This window comes from Vigna unguiculata, chromosome 6, assembly GCF_004118075.2.
Source record: "Vigna unguiculata cultivar IT97K-499-35 chromosome 6, ASM411807v1, whole genome shotgun sequence".
Taxonomy (NCBI): Eukaryota; Viridiplantae; Streptophyta; class Magnoliopsida; order Fabales; family Fabaceae; genus Vigna; species Vigna unguiculata.
Genome location: NC_040284.1, coordinates 32,306,017 through 32,324,174, shown reverse-complemented (window position 1 = coordinate 32,324,174; position 18,158 = coordinate 32,306,017). Strand labels below are relative to the sequence as shown.

General features: G+C 27.0%; 2 protein-coding genes across 2 annotated transcripts; one reads left to right on the top strand and one right to left on the bottom strand.

Annotated features, from left to right (window-relative positions):
- The first annotated feature begins 10,624 nt into the window (after positions 1 to 10,624).
- Positions 10,625 to 11,668, top strand: LOC114188969 (calcium-binding protein KRP1-like). Its single transcript, XM_028077656.1, has one exon. The coding sequence runs from the start codon at positions 10,939 to 10,941 to the stop codon at positions 11,281 to 11,283; it is 345 nt and encodes a 114-aa protein (XP_027933457.1). The 5' UTR covers positions 10,625 to 10,938; the 3' UTR covers positions 11,284 to 11,668.
- Positions 11,669 to 12,943: 1,275 nt separating this feature from the next.
- On the bottom strand, positions 12,944 to 17,082 carry LOC114188968 (ubiquitin thioesterase otubain-like). Its single transcript, XM_028077655.1, has 10 exons — positions 16,913 to 17,082; positions 16,777 to 16,820; positions 16,270 to 16,519; positions 15,911 to 15,976; positions 15,733 to 15,816; positions 15,473 to 15,595; positions 13,965 to 14,017; positions 13,750 to 13,799; positions 13,574 to 13,674; positions 12,944 to 13,439 (listed from the first exon to the last, which is right to left on the bottom strand). Exons 3-10 carry the CDS (start codon positions 16,435 to 16,437, stop codon positions 13,176 to 13,178), a joined length of 909 nt encoding a protein of 302 aa, XP_027933456.1. The 5' UTR covers positions 16,438 to 16,519; positions 16,777 to 16,820; positions 16,913 to 17,082; the 3' UTR covers positions 12,944 to 13,175.
- Between the last annotated feature and the right edge of the window lie 1,076 nt (positions 17,083 to 18,158).

The following is an 18,158-nucleotide window of genomic DNA, read 5'->3' as shown; positions in this document are numbered from 1 at the left end:
AATAATAAAATTTAGAAAGTAATTAAACCCTTATATATATAATAAAAAAATTTATTTAATATATTTTAATTTAATTTTGGAACATTATTTTATCATAATAGTACAGTCCATCATTTAATTTTATTTATTCTTGAAAAAATTATCTTAAGAAAATAAATAAATATTTTAATGAATTAATTTTTTATAGAAAATTTCTTATACATTTGTTCTCTTTCATTCTATTTATTCCTTTCACATTTATAAAGGCATTAATTATATAATTCTACAAATAGAAAATTAAAATTATAAAAAACATTAAGGGAGAGGACCTGTTTTGTTGTACTATTAAATGTATCAAATCCTCAACCATATATCTGCTGGCCGATTCAGGGAAAACACACAGACGTGTAACACTTTTCAATGGTCATAAAATTTGCTGTTTGTTTGCATTTTTTATTTATAATATTTTATAAGATTTTCTTTTAAAATTATATTATAAGATAAATATACTATAACTACTCTACATTTTAACAATTCCTCCCAAATCAAAGAATTTTTTAATATAAGATTGGTAAAATGATTACATAAGTTAGTTAAAAAAATTTCTTCTATCTATTATTAAATATGAATGACAATATATTAGTAGATAATAATAGTTTTATATTATTAAGTTAATATATAAAATAAATTTATATTTTTTACAAATAAAGTGAAATTAATAGAAAAATTAATTATTGATGAATAAAAAAAATATTATAGAAAATAGGTAAAAATAATCGTTAATTTTAAAAAAATTAATAAATAATTATATTATAAAGGGTAGAATTGGTATTATGAAATATGAACACAAAGTAGGGAATTCCCTTTATATATTGTTATAGATTATTCAAAATGATACAATTTTTAAACAAAAAATATTACAAAATAATAAACATTATAAATAACTAATAAGTTTTTCTATTAAAATATATAAGGCTTCTATTCTAGTAATCTCATAATTATTAGATTGTTTTTATTTTATAGTGTCCCAAAGTGATGTTCTAATGAATTTAACTCAATTTATTAAATTCAATAAATATAATTTTCAATTTATACTCACCACAAATTAAAGTTCACATCAATATGTTTGTATTTTTTATGTAATTAATTTATTTTTGTTAACAATTTGACTGTGGAATTGTCACAAAAACATTATAGTCTTGCTTGAATTGTACTTCTTCAATAATTTTTCTCAACCTGACGTGGCAAGTATATTTTTAGTTACAACAAATTCAACTACACTATTAAATAAAATAACAATGGGTTACTCTTTAACCCCATGAAATATCATATATTTTAAACACGAAAACAAAATTATAGGTTCATTTTCTATTGTTTAGATCATATGCTTATGTAAATCAAATCAAATCACCCATTTACCTTCTTGTAATATATATTTCAATGTTATGAGTTCTTGGTAAATAACAAAGAATTCTTTCAACAGTCAACAGATAATTGGATTTTTTTTATGTATATGTGATGTCTACTTTAGTTGCATTAAGATGCATTAAGTTGTCATGTGATTTTTAAGTTTACTTAAATTTTATAAAATCAACTTATAAAGACAAATTTTGCACCTAAATTTATATTATTTTTAGTTTATGTGAAATTCCAAACACAATAAAATCACATTACTTGATTAACGAAAAAAAAAATTATAGAAATTCAATTAAAAGATATTAAATTTCTAAATGTCCAATAGACAAAAAAAATTAATAGAAACTTAATTAAAAATACAAAAATTATTAAAGAATTAAAACTTAAGCCAATTATATATATATATATATATATATAATTAAGATTTATTTTTCACTTAATTGGTTATGAACCCATAATTTGTGACTTCTAATAAATGAATTTAGATTAGTCTCAAATATTTATTAAAAATAATATTAAATTAAGATTATAATGATAAAAAATCATAAAATAAATGGAATAGGTATTTTTTTTCTTGTCTTGCTAGTATTAAATGTTATTAACTCCTCCCCCATCTCCCAACTTCCTGGACAAAACACACACCAACATTTCATTGTACACTTATTAATGCTCATAAAGTTTGGAGCATGTAGTTGGTTTGCACTTTTCTATTTGTAATATTTTATTATATTTTCTTTTAAAAGTATATTATAAGACAAATATACTAAAATCAATTTCAACTATTAGTCGGTCAGTCGTGTGTATATACATATATATAATTTCTTTGTTTTTAGTAATTTTTTCTCAATTGTTTACCTTATTCTATATTCATAAATTTAATCAGATTTTTAAGTTATTTTTTCTTTTATCATAATTTTAATTACACATTGTTTTCTTTGTGTATAATTATGTTTAAAATAAATGGTTTTAATTTCATTAAATCAAATAATTTTTGAATCACATAATTGATCATCTCTATTCTTTTTAAATTTTTATTTATTATTTATTTTTGTTACAATGTTTGACTCAACGTTAATTATTCAAGTGTATATTTTTTTATTGATTGAGTGATATAAAAAATTTATCATTTTTTTTCTTTAATCCTTAGTTGTTTTTTTTTTGTTTTTTTTTTTTTCATTTGAAGAATCTTTGTCTTGTTAAACAATATTCATTATGTTTTAATAGCTTCGACAAGTCTTTTCAGATTTTCAATTATTTTTCCTTTTAAAATACATTTAATTACATTTAAATTAATGTAAATTTATGTATTTTTTATTTTTATTTTAGTTTATTCAAAATAGTATTTTTTTAATTAAATTATTTTTATTTGGTAAAATTTAATTGTAATTATAATTTTATAATACTTTATTTTAATTTAAATTTGTTTTAATTCTAATTTAATTCAAAAACACCCATATTTAGATAATTTACGGCAATTGCAAAAATATTCTCCCAAATGTTAATTAAATTATTGTTATTAATTAATTTAGATCCAAATTGTTTTATATTTTAAAATTAAGATATTATTTATTAATATTGGATAAGTGTTAAGTAAAAAATTGAGTGTTTATATATGGGTCACCCTAATATGAAATTCCACATATAGGCTGAAGTTAAAGAGGTTGAAGTTAAAATAACAATCACATCAAGATTGAATACAACTTTGTGTGCATTTCTAAATTCTAATTAATTATAAATGCACATCTTAAAGTGGCAAAGTTGGTCATAGTTGGTGTTGGCGTATCAAGGACGGAACAACCTACTTGTTTAGTTTTTCTATAAAAGTTTAAATATGTATTTAAATTTTAATGAAAATAAAAAATAGTCGAATTTTATGTAGTATATAAATTACTTATATCGATAGTTATTTTACTGAGAAATATGTTTAAAATGTGAAATAATTTTAATAAAATTTAATTAAAATTATTAAATTTACTTAATATTTAAATATATGAGATTACATTGATTTAAAATTTTGAAAAATGATTAATTTTAATTTTCATTAAAAGTTAAAAAATAAAATATATTTAACTCTTTTTAAATTAAAAATTAAAAAAATAATTTTTTTATGGTACATTTCTTCAATGATACAGATATATAATATTATAATTAACCGTTTCTATTTAAATTTTAGTTATCAATTACAATAAAATAATTTAATATCTAAATATAGTAATTATTTTAATTTATTTAATTAAAAATATTAATTAATTATTAAAAATATTTATATATAATTAAACATGCTTTTAATATAGTCCATTTTATTACGGGCTAAAATGAGTCGGATTATCCATTTTACCATGTTATTCACATCCTCCTTCAACACATGCCTTTCTTTTAAGACAATTTCTTTATGAACTTCAAATTTTCTTCTTGCACTCCACACGTTTTTCTAAAAGTTCCATTATACCCTATCGAAACTATAGTTTCGAATTGTAGATATTTCAGATAACTTAATAATCTGGAATTCAAAATTCTTAATTTTATATACTTTGGATTACACAATCCTTTTTTTAATGCCTTTGGGATTTTAGGTTCCATAATTCTACAATCCTTTCACATTAAAACTTGTCGCTATGTGATAGCACCCTTTGACCTACACCAATATATGTTTGTCATACAAGTATATGCACTATTGAGTTAAAATAGCCTTCGATAATCAATCACCACAATGAAAATAGATTCTGAGAAGTGATTCTCAATAATAGATTTTCCTATTTGGTGTTTAAGTGTTTCCTGAACTTGTGAGCAGTAGTTTAGTGTTTCATGTAGCGGTTAGGGTTTAGATTAGGATTTTTATTATTTTTTAATTAAGAGTAATTTGGTCACTTTAATATGAGTATGGGGTGGAGGAAGAAATTATGGGGATGCAAGAAAAAATGGCTTTCTTTTAATGCAACTCTCCAACTTAAAAAATTAGCCCGTTAAGAAAGCAACCCTATTTGCTATCTGCACTCCCACTTTTTTCTGTTCTGGAACTAAACTACTCAATCATTCATTACAGGTTGATTCACTTTTTTTTTAATATACATTTGATTCCTATTTTTGTTATTTTTATTCAATTTGGTCTTTATTTTCTTTTTGTGTTTAATTAGATCCTTATTTTTGTCAAATTGTGATTAATTTGGTCATTTTCACTAATGGTGTTTAAATAGTTAATGTTTTTGAACTATACATGTTACGTGTCAGCTTCTGGTTTTTTTGATTTTTTTTTAATTTTTTTAATTTTTTTTATTTCAAAAAATTTGTCCACATATCAAGTCATGCCACGTGTCAGTTTGTAATAGTATTATTTTTTTTGTTCAATTTAGTTTCTATATTCGTTATTTTTATTCAATTTAGTCCAAATTTTTGTTAAAACAAATCAATTCTATCCTTTTTAAATTGACACTAAATTTAATATCTTTTATATAAATTATATTAATATTTTTCAAAATTGACATTTGAATTTATTATTTTTTAAATTCAATTATAAATTATTAAATTTAATTATAAATCGAATAAATTTTTATATTTAATTGCTAAATAGAATATAATTATTTAAAATATTATAAGAATATAGTTATTAATTTTTTTTTTCTAATATTTATATTCTAAAATACTTTTAAAATTGATATATAAAAATATTTTAAATATTCAAATATTTTAGAAAAGTAAACTAATATTTATAAAATTAACATTTGAATATAAAATATTTTAGATTTTAATATCTAAAATGCAATAAAAATATTAAATATTTTTAATTTAAATCTGAATTTTACAAATGTTAATATATATCTTTTAAATTTTAATAATTATATTTTAATAATATTTAAATAATTATATTCTATTTAACAATTGAATCTAAGAATTATATTCAATTTATAATTAAATATTATAATTTATAATTGAATTTAAAAAATAACTAATAGTAATGTCAAATTTAAAAATTAAATAGTTTTATTGTAACAAAATTTGGGACTAAATTTAAAAGAAAATAACGAATATAGAGATTGAATTGAACAAAAATAACAAATATCGGGACTAACTTGAATAAAAAAAATACAATTATAAACTAACACGTGGCACTAGCATTGACATGTGGCACAATTGTGACTTGACATGTGGACATATTTTTTGAAATAAAAAAAAATAAAAAAACCAAGATCTGACACGTGGATGTACTGTTCAAAAACGTTATATATGTTGTCTAGAGGCCTCATAAGTCTCAATAGACTTATGACACGTGGAAAAAGGACCACATTAACCACAATTTGAAGAAAATTAGGACCTAATTAAACACAAAATAAAAATATGGACCAAATTGAATAAAAACAACAAAAATAGGAACCAAATGTATATTTAAATTTTTTTCTTTTTTATACTTAAACAAGCTTACCGTGAACATGCTACGCATAAAATAATTTCATCAAAATATTATCATTATTTACATAAATGCATTGCTCAGATACATTGCAAATACAAAATTAATATAACTTATTTAAAGTAAATAATAACTAATAACTAATAACAAATAACAATAATATAATTTATTTTCGGTCCGAAAAAAAAATTAATACTGAAAAGGTCAATCAATTTTTTAAAAAATGGCTAAATATGCAATTAAATTTCGAATGAAATATCCGATAAAATAATAACATCAATGTGATGGTGCCAATACGCAGACAATCTAATTAATAAAGATTAAATTATAACTTTACAAGCTCAATTTTCCTTTGTATCTAAGGTATTTTAGTAATAAATTATTTATAAACAGTTTTTAACATTAATATGTTTCGATGTTACTGGAATTTTATGTCTAAAAGTGAGTAATAATGGTAGCAGCTACCAAGGACTACCAAGGACTATAAAATAGAACCCGATGACTCATGCTGACCTATGTGCTTACGTGGCAACACATAAAAATATGACAAAAGAAGGATATGTTAGAGAATATTTGTTTTTTTTTTTCAATTCTCCTGTATAATATTTTCCGATTATAATGATAACATTATATGATTTTTTTCCCTCTCTTATAAATTTATTTTAAGTACAAAGTAGAACAAAATAACAAATAAAGACAATTATTTCTGGTAGAAGTAAGTGAGAGACTATTTGAAGTCTCATTTACATTTTTCCATTTTTTTCCTCTCCCTTTTATTCTATATATTTGGTTGTTCTGTTAATTTTTGTGTATATCAATAATATTTTTTTTTTTACTTTACTTCTATGTTTTCTCCATTTATTTTACTTTTTCTAGTTCTTTGTGATTAAATAACTCTTTTTACATATGATTTTATGTGATATAGTACAAAACTCCATAATAACCTGCAACTATTGGTTATCATCATCTGCCAAAAAAAATCTATTTTAACTTAGCTTTGCATTTCAAGTTTATTATCAAATATTTGCTTGAAAATGAAAGTACAATGTAATGATTGCTCAATTTCTTTTCAAGTTAATATTGGCCGCACACTGGGACTAGCTTATTCACTACAGAATTCCATTTTTCTCAATTCTTCTATAGGAATTAATTAGTCCATTAACGTACTCTTATTTAAATAAACATTTTTCTTCTCTAATATTAAGGAAAATATGTATCAGGTATTTAATTTATACTTACCAGCAATGAAACACGGTTCGCTAAAATTAATAATAAATATATAATTTTTAAAATAGTTATTAAATATAAAATTAAAAAAATTATATATAAAAAAATTAAATAATAATTTAAGACAACAGAAAATTTTAGAAAAATAATTTAAAATAAATTATTTATAAAATAATTAATTTATAAAATAATTAAAAATAAAATAAATATTACGAAATGTGAAAAAAAAATCCTCTTTATTGTTATATATTAAATATTTAATTATAATGACATTAAAAACATTAGTTTCATCAGCATTTTACTTTTTATTAATTAATCAAAATAAAAAATTAATCATGAATGATCTCACATCGTTTTAAATAATTTGTAATGATCTCTTTTATAATTTTAGAGAGGGAAAGTTAAACAAAAATAAAATATTTTATTATTTAAAAAAGGCTAAATATGATTTTGATCCTTCAAGTTTTAGCGAAATTTAAAATTAGTCTCTCATCAAAAATTTTGACCAATTTAGTCATTCATCTTTCAAAATGCATGAATCTAGTACTTTTAACCAAATTTTGTTAAGTTTATCTGACGTTTTAAACGCATTTCATGATAGTATTTAAATTATTTACATTGTTTGACACATTTTTGCTTCAATGTTAACTTAAATACTATCATGAAATGTGCTTGAAACGTCAGATAAACTTAAAAAAATCTGGTTAAAAGGACTAAATTCACGCATTTTGAAAGATGAAGGACTAAATTGGTATAAAGTTTTGATGAGGGACTAATTCCAAAATTCACTGAAACTCAAGGGATCAAAAACATATTTAACCCTTTAAAAAATTATACATAATATAAAATAAATTCATTCTTCCTTTATCTATAATATTAAATTTTCAAATTATAAAATGTCTTATTTTTTCAAAATTTTAAAGTTATTTTAAATTATTTATATAATAAAAAGTACTAACTTCTATCATATTTTTTGGTTTCCTTATGCAAAGTTTAATGGATTATATGTGTGCTCTGAATATAGAAGATGTATGTTTATTAGTTTAAGTTTATAGTGATATAAGTTTATGAATAAAGATTTTTTTTCCAAAACAAGTTAGTACTATGAGTGAGCATAATGCATGAATTTAACGAATTAAATTTTAAAAATGGTTGAGAAAACTAAACTAAATTGTATAATTTATTTTTATTAATATATTAAGAAATAAAAATATGACTATTTTTTTGTATAATATTCATACCTAAAAGAGGATTAACTTAACTAACATTTTTTAATTTATGGTCAATTTTTTCAATTTGTCTCTTTAAAAAATGCCACCTGTTTATTTATTAATGTTTTTTTTATTAGGTTCTATTTATTTTGTTCACCTGTTTATTTTTTATTTATTTCTATTTTACTACTTAAATGTTTGATTGAGAGGGAAAAAATATAAAAAGGAATAACTAAGTACGTGTAAGGATGTTATTCAGAGCATGTAGAGTATGGATAGAAGTTCTTTCGTACTATACATATATTAGTTTTATATCTGTCTCCATATTCGTGTGAGTATCTCTAATGTGGGTATTCATATAATTTTTTAAGGATAATGATGCTTTAACCCACTTTTTTTGACCCATTTTTAACTCACCACTCTCATCACCCTTAGATCATCAAATCACATCACTACAAAAAATTAAAATAGATAATCTAAAGGTGATGAGAGTAGTGGGTTAAAAGTGAATTAAAATATCATTTTCTATTTTTTAATATCAACGGTACCGTGGATATTTAGAAAAAAAAATTTAAATATTCAACAACATGCTTTAACCATAAATTCAAATAAATACCATATATAACATTCATAATTTTCAAACAATGTACAAATAATACATTTATATAGTGTTGAATGACAGTTTACAAAAAATGAATATTTTTAAGACCAATTGATAAAAAAATAATGCATTCAAACTCAATGTGTTAATATTTTAATTATATTTTATTAATTTTTTAATTTAAATTAGAATATAGCGGTATGAGTATCCACTAATACAAATATTATGATACTCATACATGTAACATGTGAGTATACGGTTACCTGTGAATATCCATTTACAATCTTCATTCTCTATATTTTTTATCCACATATTTCCGCAACAACACATTTCTTTTTACATCCTTATACACACTTGTAAAAGAAAAAGGATAGAGTAAAAATAAATGTTATTTGAATAAAAGCTAAACGTATCAGACTGTTTAAATTATTGTAATCGTTAATATTATTAAGTAAAAAAAAAAAAGAGAATAGAGAATAGAAACTTTGGACAAATTGAGACAAGTGATTAATAATTTTCGTGCCAATCCACTCTCGTTCTCCTCTTCAAACTATAAATATTTATTTTTATTTCTTTTCAAGTCTTCCCTGTTTCTTCGTCTACACTTCTATACAACCATCACTTATTTATTTTTATTTAACCTTTTCAAATTTCCATTCAGTGATTCAGAAAGTGATCCAAAAAGGCGAATTTATTTCGATTGTCCATGAAACAGAAGCTTTTCCGAAAATTTTGGACACATAGGCATCATCAATGATTTGACTGATAGTAATTTTGGGAACATTAATTTATTTTATAGGATACCATTGTGTTTGACATGATAATAACCTTAGTGGAGAAGCCATTATTGGTGTCTCATAGAAGCCGGATAATGCATACTCTTTCATAGAAGCCACGTAACTCTACACAACAAACCCACTCAGACACACATTGTGACCAAACACAGACTTAAGTCCAAACCTTCGAAAACTACATGAAATTTCTATGATTTGACTTCTTTGTTTCTTCTCTTTATAGCAATTCGGCACCTTCCCTACGTGCTTTTCTTCCTTTGCCTTATATAGCCATAAATAAATTAAAAAGGAGGACTTGTCAGAACCCTTATTCTTTTCCAAATCCACCATGCCTTATTCCATCACGGCATCAAAGTTTTCAGAGTTAAGTTAAAAACTTAACCTCGGTTACCAATTCAAGACACTATTTCAAATCTGTAATATAACGTATGCTAAGACAAAAAAATGTAATTATTGGTTATTATTTATGATCCTGTAAAGAAAATGTTTGCATGATCCAAATTAGAGTACAACTATCGCTGTTAAACACCTAATACAAGATGAGTCTCTGACATTAATTATGTGTGGGTCAACTCTTGTGGACAATATAGGTACCTCACGGCATCTTCTTGCTTTCGTTGTTTCTTACCTTTTCGTGTTTGGATTTGGCAAGGATGGTCCAAAACCTAAGAAAGTACCAAATTTTTATGTCTCTTGAAAGAGAGGAAAATGCTAATTCCTTGAGTCATTGTTAAGACCATCTTGTACCTTCGTTTGTCACACACCAGAGGTTCCCACGCACCTTCCACGAAAGAGTAACTCCCTCCAATTTCAGCAACAAAAAATTAGTTTCTTTCATCTTACACCCTTTATTATTAATTCAATTTTATTCAAAACTACAAAAGCCATAGTGACAGAAAAAGAGAACGTTAAATGAATATATCACTAATACTTTTTTGAAGTTACTTATTTTTTATATTCTTGGGTTACAATCATATACATTATTTATCACACCTATCAATTTCTCTTTCATTCTTTTTTGTTCTACTCATCGACATGAGATGTCGATTTCAAATTTTCCTTTACAAAACCCTCGAGTATACTTGAATTGTCAACTTCTGATAACACCACCATCACTCTTTCCTCCAACACTTTCTTCCATTCTTCGTCTCTCTATATAAATGCACATGCCCACATTAACAACCTCCCCACAACAAAAGTTTTCCACATTGTTCTCACTACACAACACAAACCCCATTAATTTGTTTCTTTTTTTTGTCGCAAGCGTAGTGTTGCATTGAGGAAGTGAAAAAAGTAGCGAAAGCAGCAATGGGATCGAGGAAGAACCCGGTTGTTTTTGAGGACTACTTCCCTGCAATGATGGAGAAACTGGGAACTGAGGGGTTCATGAAGGAGCTGACGAACGGTTTTCAGTTGTTGATGGACAGAGAGAAGAAGGTGATAACGTTTGAGAGCTTGAAGAGAAACTCTGCATTGCTTGGGTTGGAAGGGATGAACGATGATGAGATAAGGTGCATGCTAAGAGAAGGTGATCTTGATGGTGATGGAGCACTGGATGAGATGGAGTTCTGCACTCTAATGTTCAGGTTGAGCCCTGCTTTGATGAACAATTCCAAGGAACTTTTGGAGGAAGCCATTTTCCCTTCTCATTAGTTTCTTTCTTCTTCTCTCACACAGCTCCTTCTTTTCTTCTAAACTGCTTTTCTTTTTTTCTTCTTTTCTTCTTCTTTTTTCCTTCTTTTTTTCTTCTTCTTATGGAGCTGTTTGTGGTTTGTAATTGTGATTTGTGGTTAAGTAGTTGGATGAACTTTGCTTATTCAACAATGCCACCACTTGATCTATATTCATCGATAATCATCATAATCATCAACAAATCAATCTTAAGCGTTGAAACCTGAATGCTCTGAATCATCTTATATATTGTGAGTTGTTGTATATTTAAAGGGATTGTGAAAACATGACAAAAACAGACAAAGTTATGTGCTGGAAGATTGAAGACATGGAGAAAAGCAATCTAAATTTCCTCATATACTGCAGTCAATTACTGTTATATAGAAATGCTGAAATTTAACAAGTAATCCAGGCACATTGCAAAGAAAGAGCTTAAACAGAGCATGTCAAATTCCTTTTCACTTGTTATTTCCCAAATCTGAATTTTTATGGACTTTTTCATAACTACTTTATTCCATAATTAACTTTGACGTACCAATAAAAAAAATCACTTTTCCAAGTCTTTCTTATTGACATATTTAACAGTTAAAAAAAAATAAAGACATTAGAAGAATAGAAGGGTCCGTGAAACTCCTTTTTCCTTGATAGACTATAGTATTTTTTTTTCTTGTATTCATTCATTTTTTTCATCCATTCACATCTCACAACTCTTTCGATATATTTTGGTATTATTCTTTAAGAAATAATTCAATTTACTACAGTACAGAGTTACAATTTTATAATAAACAATTTATATGGAAGTTGTAATTTATGATATAAATTGTGTTGTATAATAACTTCAAATAACACATATAAACCATGCGTATTTCATGAACTAAAAAAATTGTGTACATATCACATAGATAAACCTCATAAGTGCAATAATTAAACCTAGAAAGGAAATTAAATCTTTTTCTTTTCCGAAGTCACACGGTTGTGAACTAGTCTAAGTTTTTTAATAAAAAAAATTATATTATTTTTACATACGAACAAGTAAATGGATTTATTGTTTTTTAATTATTATTATATAAATGAAAAGGAGGAAGATTTTGGCGAAAACCTCTTTCCTCAATACACAAACCTTGTGTCATTGCGTCGTGACTGTTTTAAATGAAAGAAAGTTAAATGCAACCTTTTTCCACATTATTTTTTGTGTCGGGAATGGCTGGGCAAAACTATTTTCCTTATCCAAAAACTTAAAGCAGGGAAGAAGGTCCTACCCCTCCCCTTCCCCTTTAAACATTTTTCTTTTCACCACTCTATTCTTCCTCCAAGACTTGGGTGTCAATCTCATGGGCCCTAGTGAAATATATACTGGGTTAGGCGGCCCAACTAACGGTCCCAACCACAATCAAAATGGTTTTTTTTTTTAACTCTAGCTAGCTATACAAGTCCCTATATATGCAATAGTTCCACACATCAATGACAAAAATGGTTATTTATGCCATATTATTGCAACAACTGCGCACACGTGCAAAGCAGAAAGCGCATAGTGAGAGATGGCGCAGGTGCTTCATTTTACGAAGCTACACGGAGCAGCGGTATCACGGTAGTCTATAATCCCCATGCAGAGATATTGAGAAAAGGAAAAGCAAGGGCAACATACAAGGCAGAAAGTATGGAGCTGAGTTTTACTTCTCAGTGCGTTAATGTTGACGTACTTTGTTGATCAATCTCTTCTAAACAGATAACATTCAAGAAAATTTACCATTCAACATTAACAAGGTACAGACCACACGTGTCCTTTAGCAACCGAATAGAACGCAGAGCTCTTTCGGCTCCACGCACCAGCAAAAAAGTAACAAAGGGTCTTTTTACCCAAAATGTCATCATCATCACTTTGGATAGAGGATATCATAGTGACCAGGGCGATATAGCAATGTGATGAAAGGAGAGTTCTTTACGGAGCTACAACTAGCATTTGGGAGATCACCAGCCGCTGGCATGAAATCATGATGATTTACACTGACACCACCAGTATCACATGAGCTGCGGTCAAGGTACACAACACGGATTGGAACGCCCAATGCATCTGAAAGAGCAGTGATGTGCACATGGTCGCTCTCTTCACCCATCGGTTCAACAGATAGTTTGCAAAACTAAACCACAAAAAATAACATAAATTATGTTTTAAAACCACAGAACTAAGGGTTATATTGTTTCTCTTTTGCCAGATATTAACTTTACAAACAACTTTTCAAAGAATTACAAAAATTTCAACATTCAACCAAACCTGGTCGACTGTTGTATTGGTTAAGCCCAGTATGAACGGTTCAAAAAATTCAGTGCGCATTTGTATTTCAGCAGAGGTAACAAACCTGAAGAACATAACGACTAACAAAGCACATTTGTCAAGACATCTGGAAGAAATGAGATCAAGGCACTTGGGATAGCTTTTAAGTCACTCACCATAATCGGATATTGACTGATCTCGGCTTCTAATAACGAGCTCTTCATGACTGCGATCACATTAACAAAAAGTTCAGTGAAAAAAAACAGCAGAAATAGGAAAAGAATAAGAAAATTGCACAAACAGAAAATTGCTGAACTTAAATATTATAGGAGAATATCATGCTTCGGGTTCATGATTGTAAACAATTCGTGGTGAAGGAGAAAGTTAACACCTTATGGACGTCTCTTTCCCTTGAATAACACATTCCAGCTGCTCAAGGAATAACTGAAATTTTTTTACAAACAATAGTATTAATCAAAAGTAAGTTCACTTATATCCTAAGAAGATGAAATTAATTGCATGAGCTGGCTAACATATGCAAATGACTCTACAGATTAAGAATAAATATAACCTGCAAGGGTCCAGTCCTCCACTTCCAACCATTTTCTTATAAACAGTAAACATGTATTTCAAGCATTGACTGAACTTCCACCATGACGAATAGAAGAACAACGTAAAATAATTTCCAAAAGCTCTCCGTATTAGAAAATTTCCTATATATTAAAACGACCTATATTTGTTCTATTGTATGATTTCCATATTTATTTTAATTACCAGAAGTTTTTATTTCCCTTCTGGTGAAATATTTTCATTTGAAAAATTAAAACTTAGAAGAAAAGCAATAAGTTGTGAATGCCTTCCGGTTCAAAAAGACAACTCAGACCACAGCTCCTGTATGTGTAAAGGCACTTTGCCAGGTTCATAGGCGTAACAAAACTCTTTTTTGTGCAAGATTTCATAAGATATCAAGCTCAGGGTGATTTGAAAGCGAACGTGAAGAATAAGAAAAGGCAGCAATGATATTGAACTTGGTAACTATCAATCACATGATAACCAAGGCAATCTACATCATTTTATTTAAATTTTTGGAAGAAAAGAAAAAGAGTTCAAATTTATCCCCACACAAAGTTAGACATGGATTATTCTCACATGACAAAACTGTTAAGGAATTAAACAAGATAAATGAAAAAAAAAATTAAACATTTCCCGTTGTTTAAGGGCTTAAATTTGGGTATAAAAAAGTATAGATTGAGACTTTCAACCATGACAAAGTTTAGGAGAGATTAGAGCATCCATAATGCATGGTTTCTTAAATGGATTACTTAACATAATTTTGTGGACCTCGTAATGCCACATAGATTTTAGCACTATTTAATGAAATTGACTCCAATGGAAATATTGCTAAAGTGGTTACTTATTCTAAATTTATGGATCCTTCAATCAATTTTCCTTTTTTGTGATTTTTTCAGGAACTCAATTGTATTGATTGAGTCTCATTATCAGCAAAAAAAAAATTTAGTTTTGATTGTCCTTTTAGTTTTATAATTTCTCTCCTCTGTAACTTATTTTTTGTGCAAAATTTGTAAACAGCGGTGCTTGAATAATTTGTAGACAAAAATTAGTACACCCAATGCTAGCTCATACGCTGTAAGGCCAGAAAAAGTTAAGAAATAATGCTTAGCATTAATCGACTCTCTTAAGCACTCCCATTGAAGATAGTCTTAGTACCACCCAGTGCAATATACCTTTTTCGATTAATAGCAACCAAAATTTTGGACATTTTTCAAACTTCAGTTGGGTGTAGGCAATTTAGACAAGAGAATATTAAGATATTATTATAAAATAAGTAAGCAGACATGTTTATCCCACAAAGATAAGGAATTGTAGTACATAACTTACCGCAAAAAAATCTTCAAAAGTCAAGTCTGCATAACCCAAGGTCTGCAATGCTTTTCTACTTTTTTCAACATTTGGTTGGATACGATCGACTTCTGCTTGGTCTTGACATTCCATAATATGCTCCTGGGAAAAAAATTGATGAGAATTCAATCATTGGCCGAAATTATTGGAATATTTAATTCCATGCTCCATACACCCGAAAATAGCCCTCCAATTTAAAGTAATGGATATGCTTTTGAGGTAGATAAACTAAGACATACAAGATAAGAAAACATAAAGCTTCGAAAGAAGCAGTTTCCATCTCCCCGAGTGCGACGAATGGCAGCATATTGCTCATCAAGAACCTGCATTAAGGGTAGTATAAAAAGCTCAAGAAACATGAAAAGATGAAAGGAGAACATAAAGCACAGATGAAGCTGAGCTAAAAGGTTAACAAACCTTTATTTTCTCTAGCAAGATAGGACTGCCAGATTTATATTCAGCGGCTAAGCTACTCAGCGGTTCCTGCCAATTTGTCACGTGAAATCATTGTCCATACACAGATACCCTCATTCTTAAACTTATATTCCACCCCTTCCATCCAGAAAAGAAGTAGCCGAGAATAAAAAAATGATAATGGATACAAATGTAAAACAATATGTACGTGATAACTTGTAGGATTTTCCTGAAGCTCAAATGGGTCAAATTCAGAGTTTCAAGGAAAGTTATTACCACGATAAATTATAAACCAATTAAACCTAAAGCACTGGATAAGAAATGAAATAAGATTGACAGAGTTATTATTCACTTAGCCTTGCCTTGTCACCCACGAATGGAATTTTCTTAGCTTCGTCAGCCTGAATTGTATACTGTTGCTGCATTATGTCATCGTCCCCAAAATTGTTCCACTCGTCAAATTCAGAGTCTGCAGCAGTCACAGACGACGTTATTTCCCCATCCTCCACTACTGCGTCTTTACTCTGCATTTTCCACCCAAAGCAGTTCGGTCTTCTTCAATATCCACTACTTTCTAGGAGAACAAACAATCTATTCAAGAACTGAACAACCCTGCCACAAGTAACATCCGTTCATATCAGTCTCCAAAATACGGCTAATATTCCACTTATGAAATTCAATTAAACTCATAACTAGGAGACAACCACAATTTTACAATAAAAAACTATAGCGACAAAGCTAAAAAAAAAAATTAATATATTGGCAATCAAGATATTGCAATATTTTCTTGGTGTCACATCACAGAACAGATATATCGACGCACACGGCAACATTAGAATACAAACTATGAAAACTGCATAGAAACCTACCGGCAATTTCATTAGCGGTGCAAGGAAAACCCTCGGAGCTGCAACTGCAAAACAAATACATCACGTTGAAGTCTATTTCAATTCGCATTGAGAAATGAAAACAAAAGTACAAGAAATGAGAAAGGTTTAACGGAACCTGCGCGCTTTAAGATGAGAAGAGAAACCCCATAATCACTGCGATAGTGAGGTGCAAGACTGAGATCAGTAAACGGAAATCCCTAAATTCCCAACAGAAATGAAACGCATCGCCGTTATCGTTTTATAATGCACGGCGCTGACGGTTCAATTTATTAGAATATTTTTACTTTCAAGATTGAAGATTTTTATAATTTATAATTAATCGTACATAAATATTTGTTTTTTATCAGCGATCTTGATTTCATATTGAAACTGTGTTTTTATTCAAGTTGAAATAATTTCGTTAATTTTTAACTCTTTAAACCTTGTGACGTGTAAAATTATGCCCTGAAAATTTGTTTAAAGCTAAACAAGTAGTCTTCAATTTATTTTATGAGACTCGTAATACGTTTTTAGAACAGTGAATTAAAAAAAAAGGTAAAGAAATAGATATTTTCCTAACAATTTTTTTTTTTTACTCTAACCATTCATTCTAATATAACGGTTGAGAAATATTTACTAGGACAAATTAGGTAAATTCACCGCTAATAAACTATAAATTATTTATATAAGAAACCTGAGATTACTTATAATATACAACTTCAAGATTTATTATGTATTTATTTCTAAAAATTTATTAATTAAAGTAAATAACGAAGCATGATTTGAGGATGACACTCATATTCACATAGTAGTATAGTAGTATTTGAAGGAGAGGATGAGAAAAATCGAGAGAATGACTTATATTTTTATTTTTCTCAAATATGAGGATTTGAGAGAGATTAACAGTAAAAGACACATGTAACTTCAATTCATTTTTACTTCTACAATTACACTTACAAAAATAATTAATTTCCAGAATTTTAAAGTGTTTACCAATTTTTATTTTTAATATGTAAATGTATTATATTTTTATTATTTTTTTATAAAAAAATTTGTTTCCAATTTGTTTATTTAAATATTTTTTATAAAATAAATCTAACTCATGTAAATATAATTTTAAATTACTTTTAACATCTAGGACAATCTTATAATTTTATTTTATTTATAGTTAAACTTAATTTTTAATTTGTTACATCAATTAAATCATTCAAAAATTACTTCTAAATTCATTCATTCCCACTTTCAAATTTTTAATAAGAAAAACACAAACATTTTCACACACTCATATGTTGTAATCACTTGAAAAAAATTTACTCTTAAGAATGCAAACATGATTTGAAAATAAGTTTCGTGTTCACTTGCTGGGTTATATATATTTTTTC

Bases quoted from the DNA above. Each gene is read 5' to 3' on its own strand.
- LOC114188968 (XM_028077655.1), bottom strand. From the start codon at position 16,437: ATGCAGAGTAAAGACGCAGTAGTGGAGGATGGGGAAATAACGTCGTCT. The intron at 15,596-15,732 runs GTATGTCTTAGT...TTTTTTTCCCAG, and splicing joins GCTTTATGTTTTCTTATCTT to GAGCATATTATGGAATGTCA. The intron at 14,018-15,472 runs GTAAGTTATGTA...AAAAAATTTCAG, and splicing joins CTTTTGAAGATTTTTTTGCG to TTATTCCTTGAGCAGCTGGA.
- LOC114188969 (XM_028077656.1), top strand. From the start codon at position 10,939: ATGGGATCGAGGAAGAACCCGGTTGTTTTTGAGGACTACTTCCCTGCA.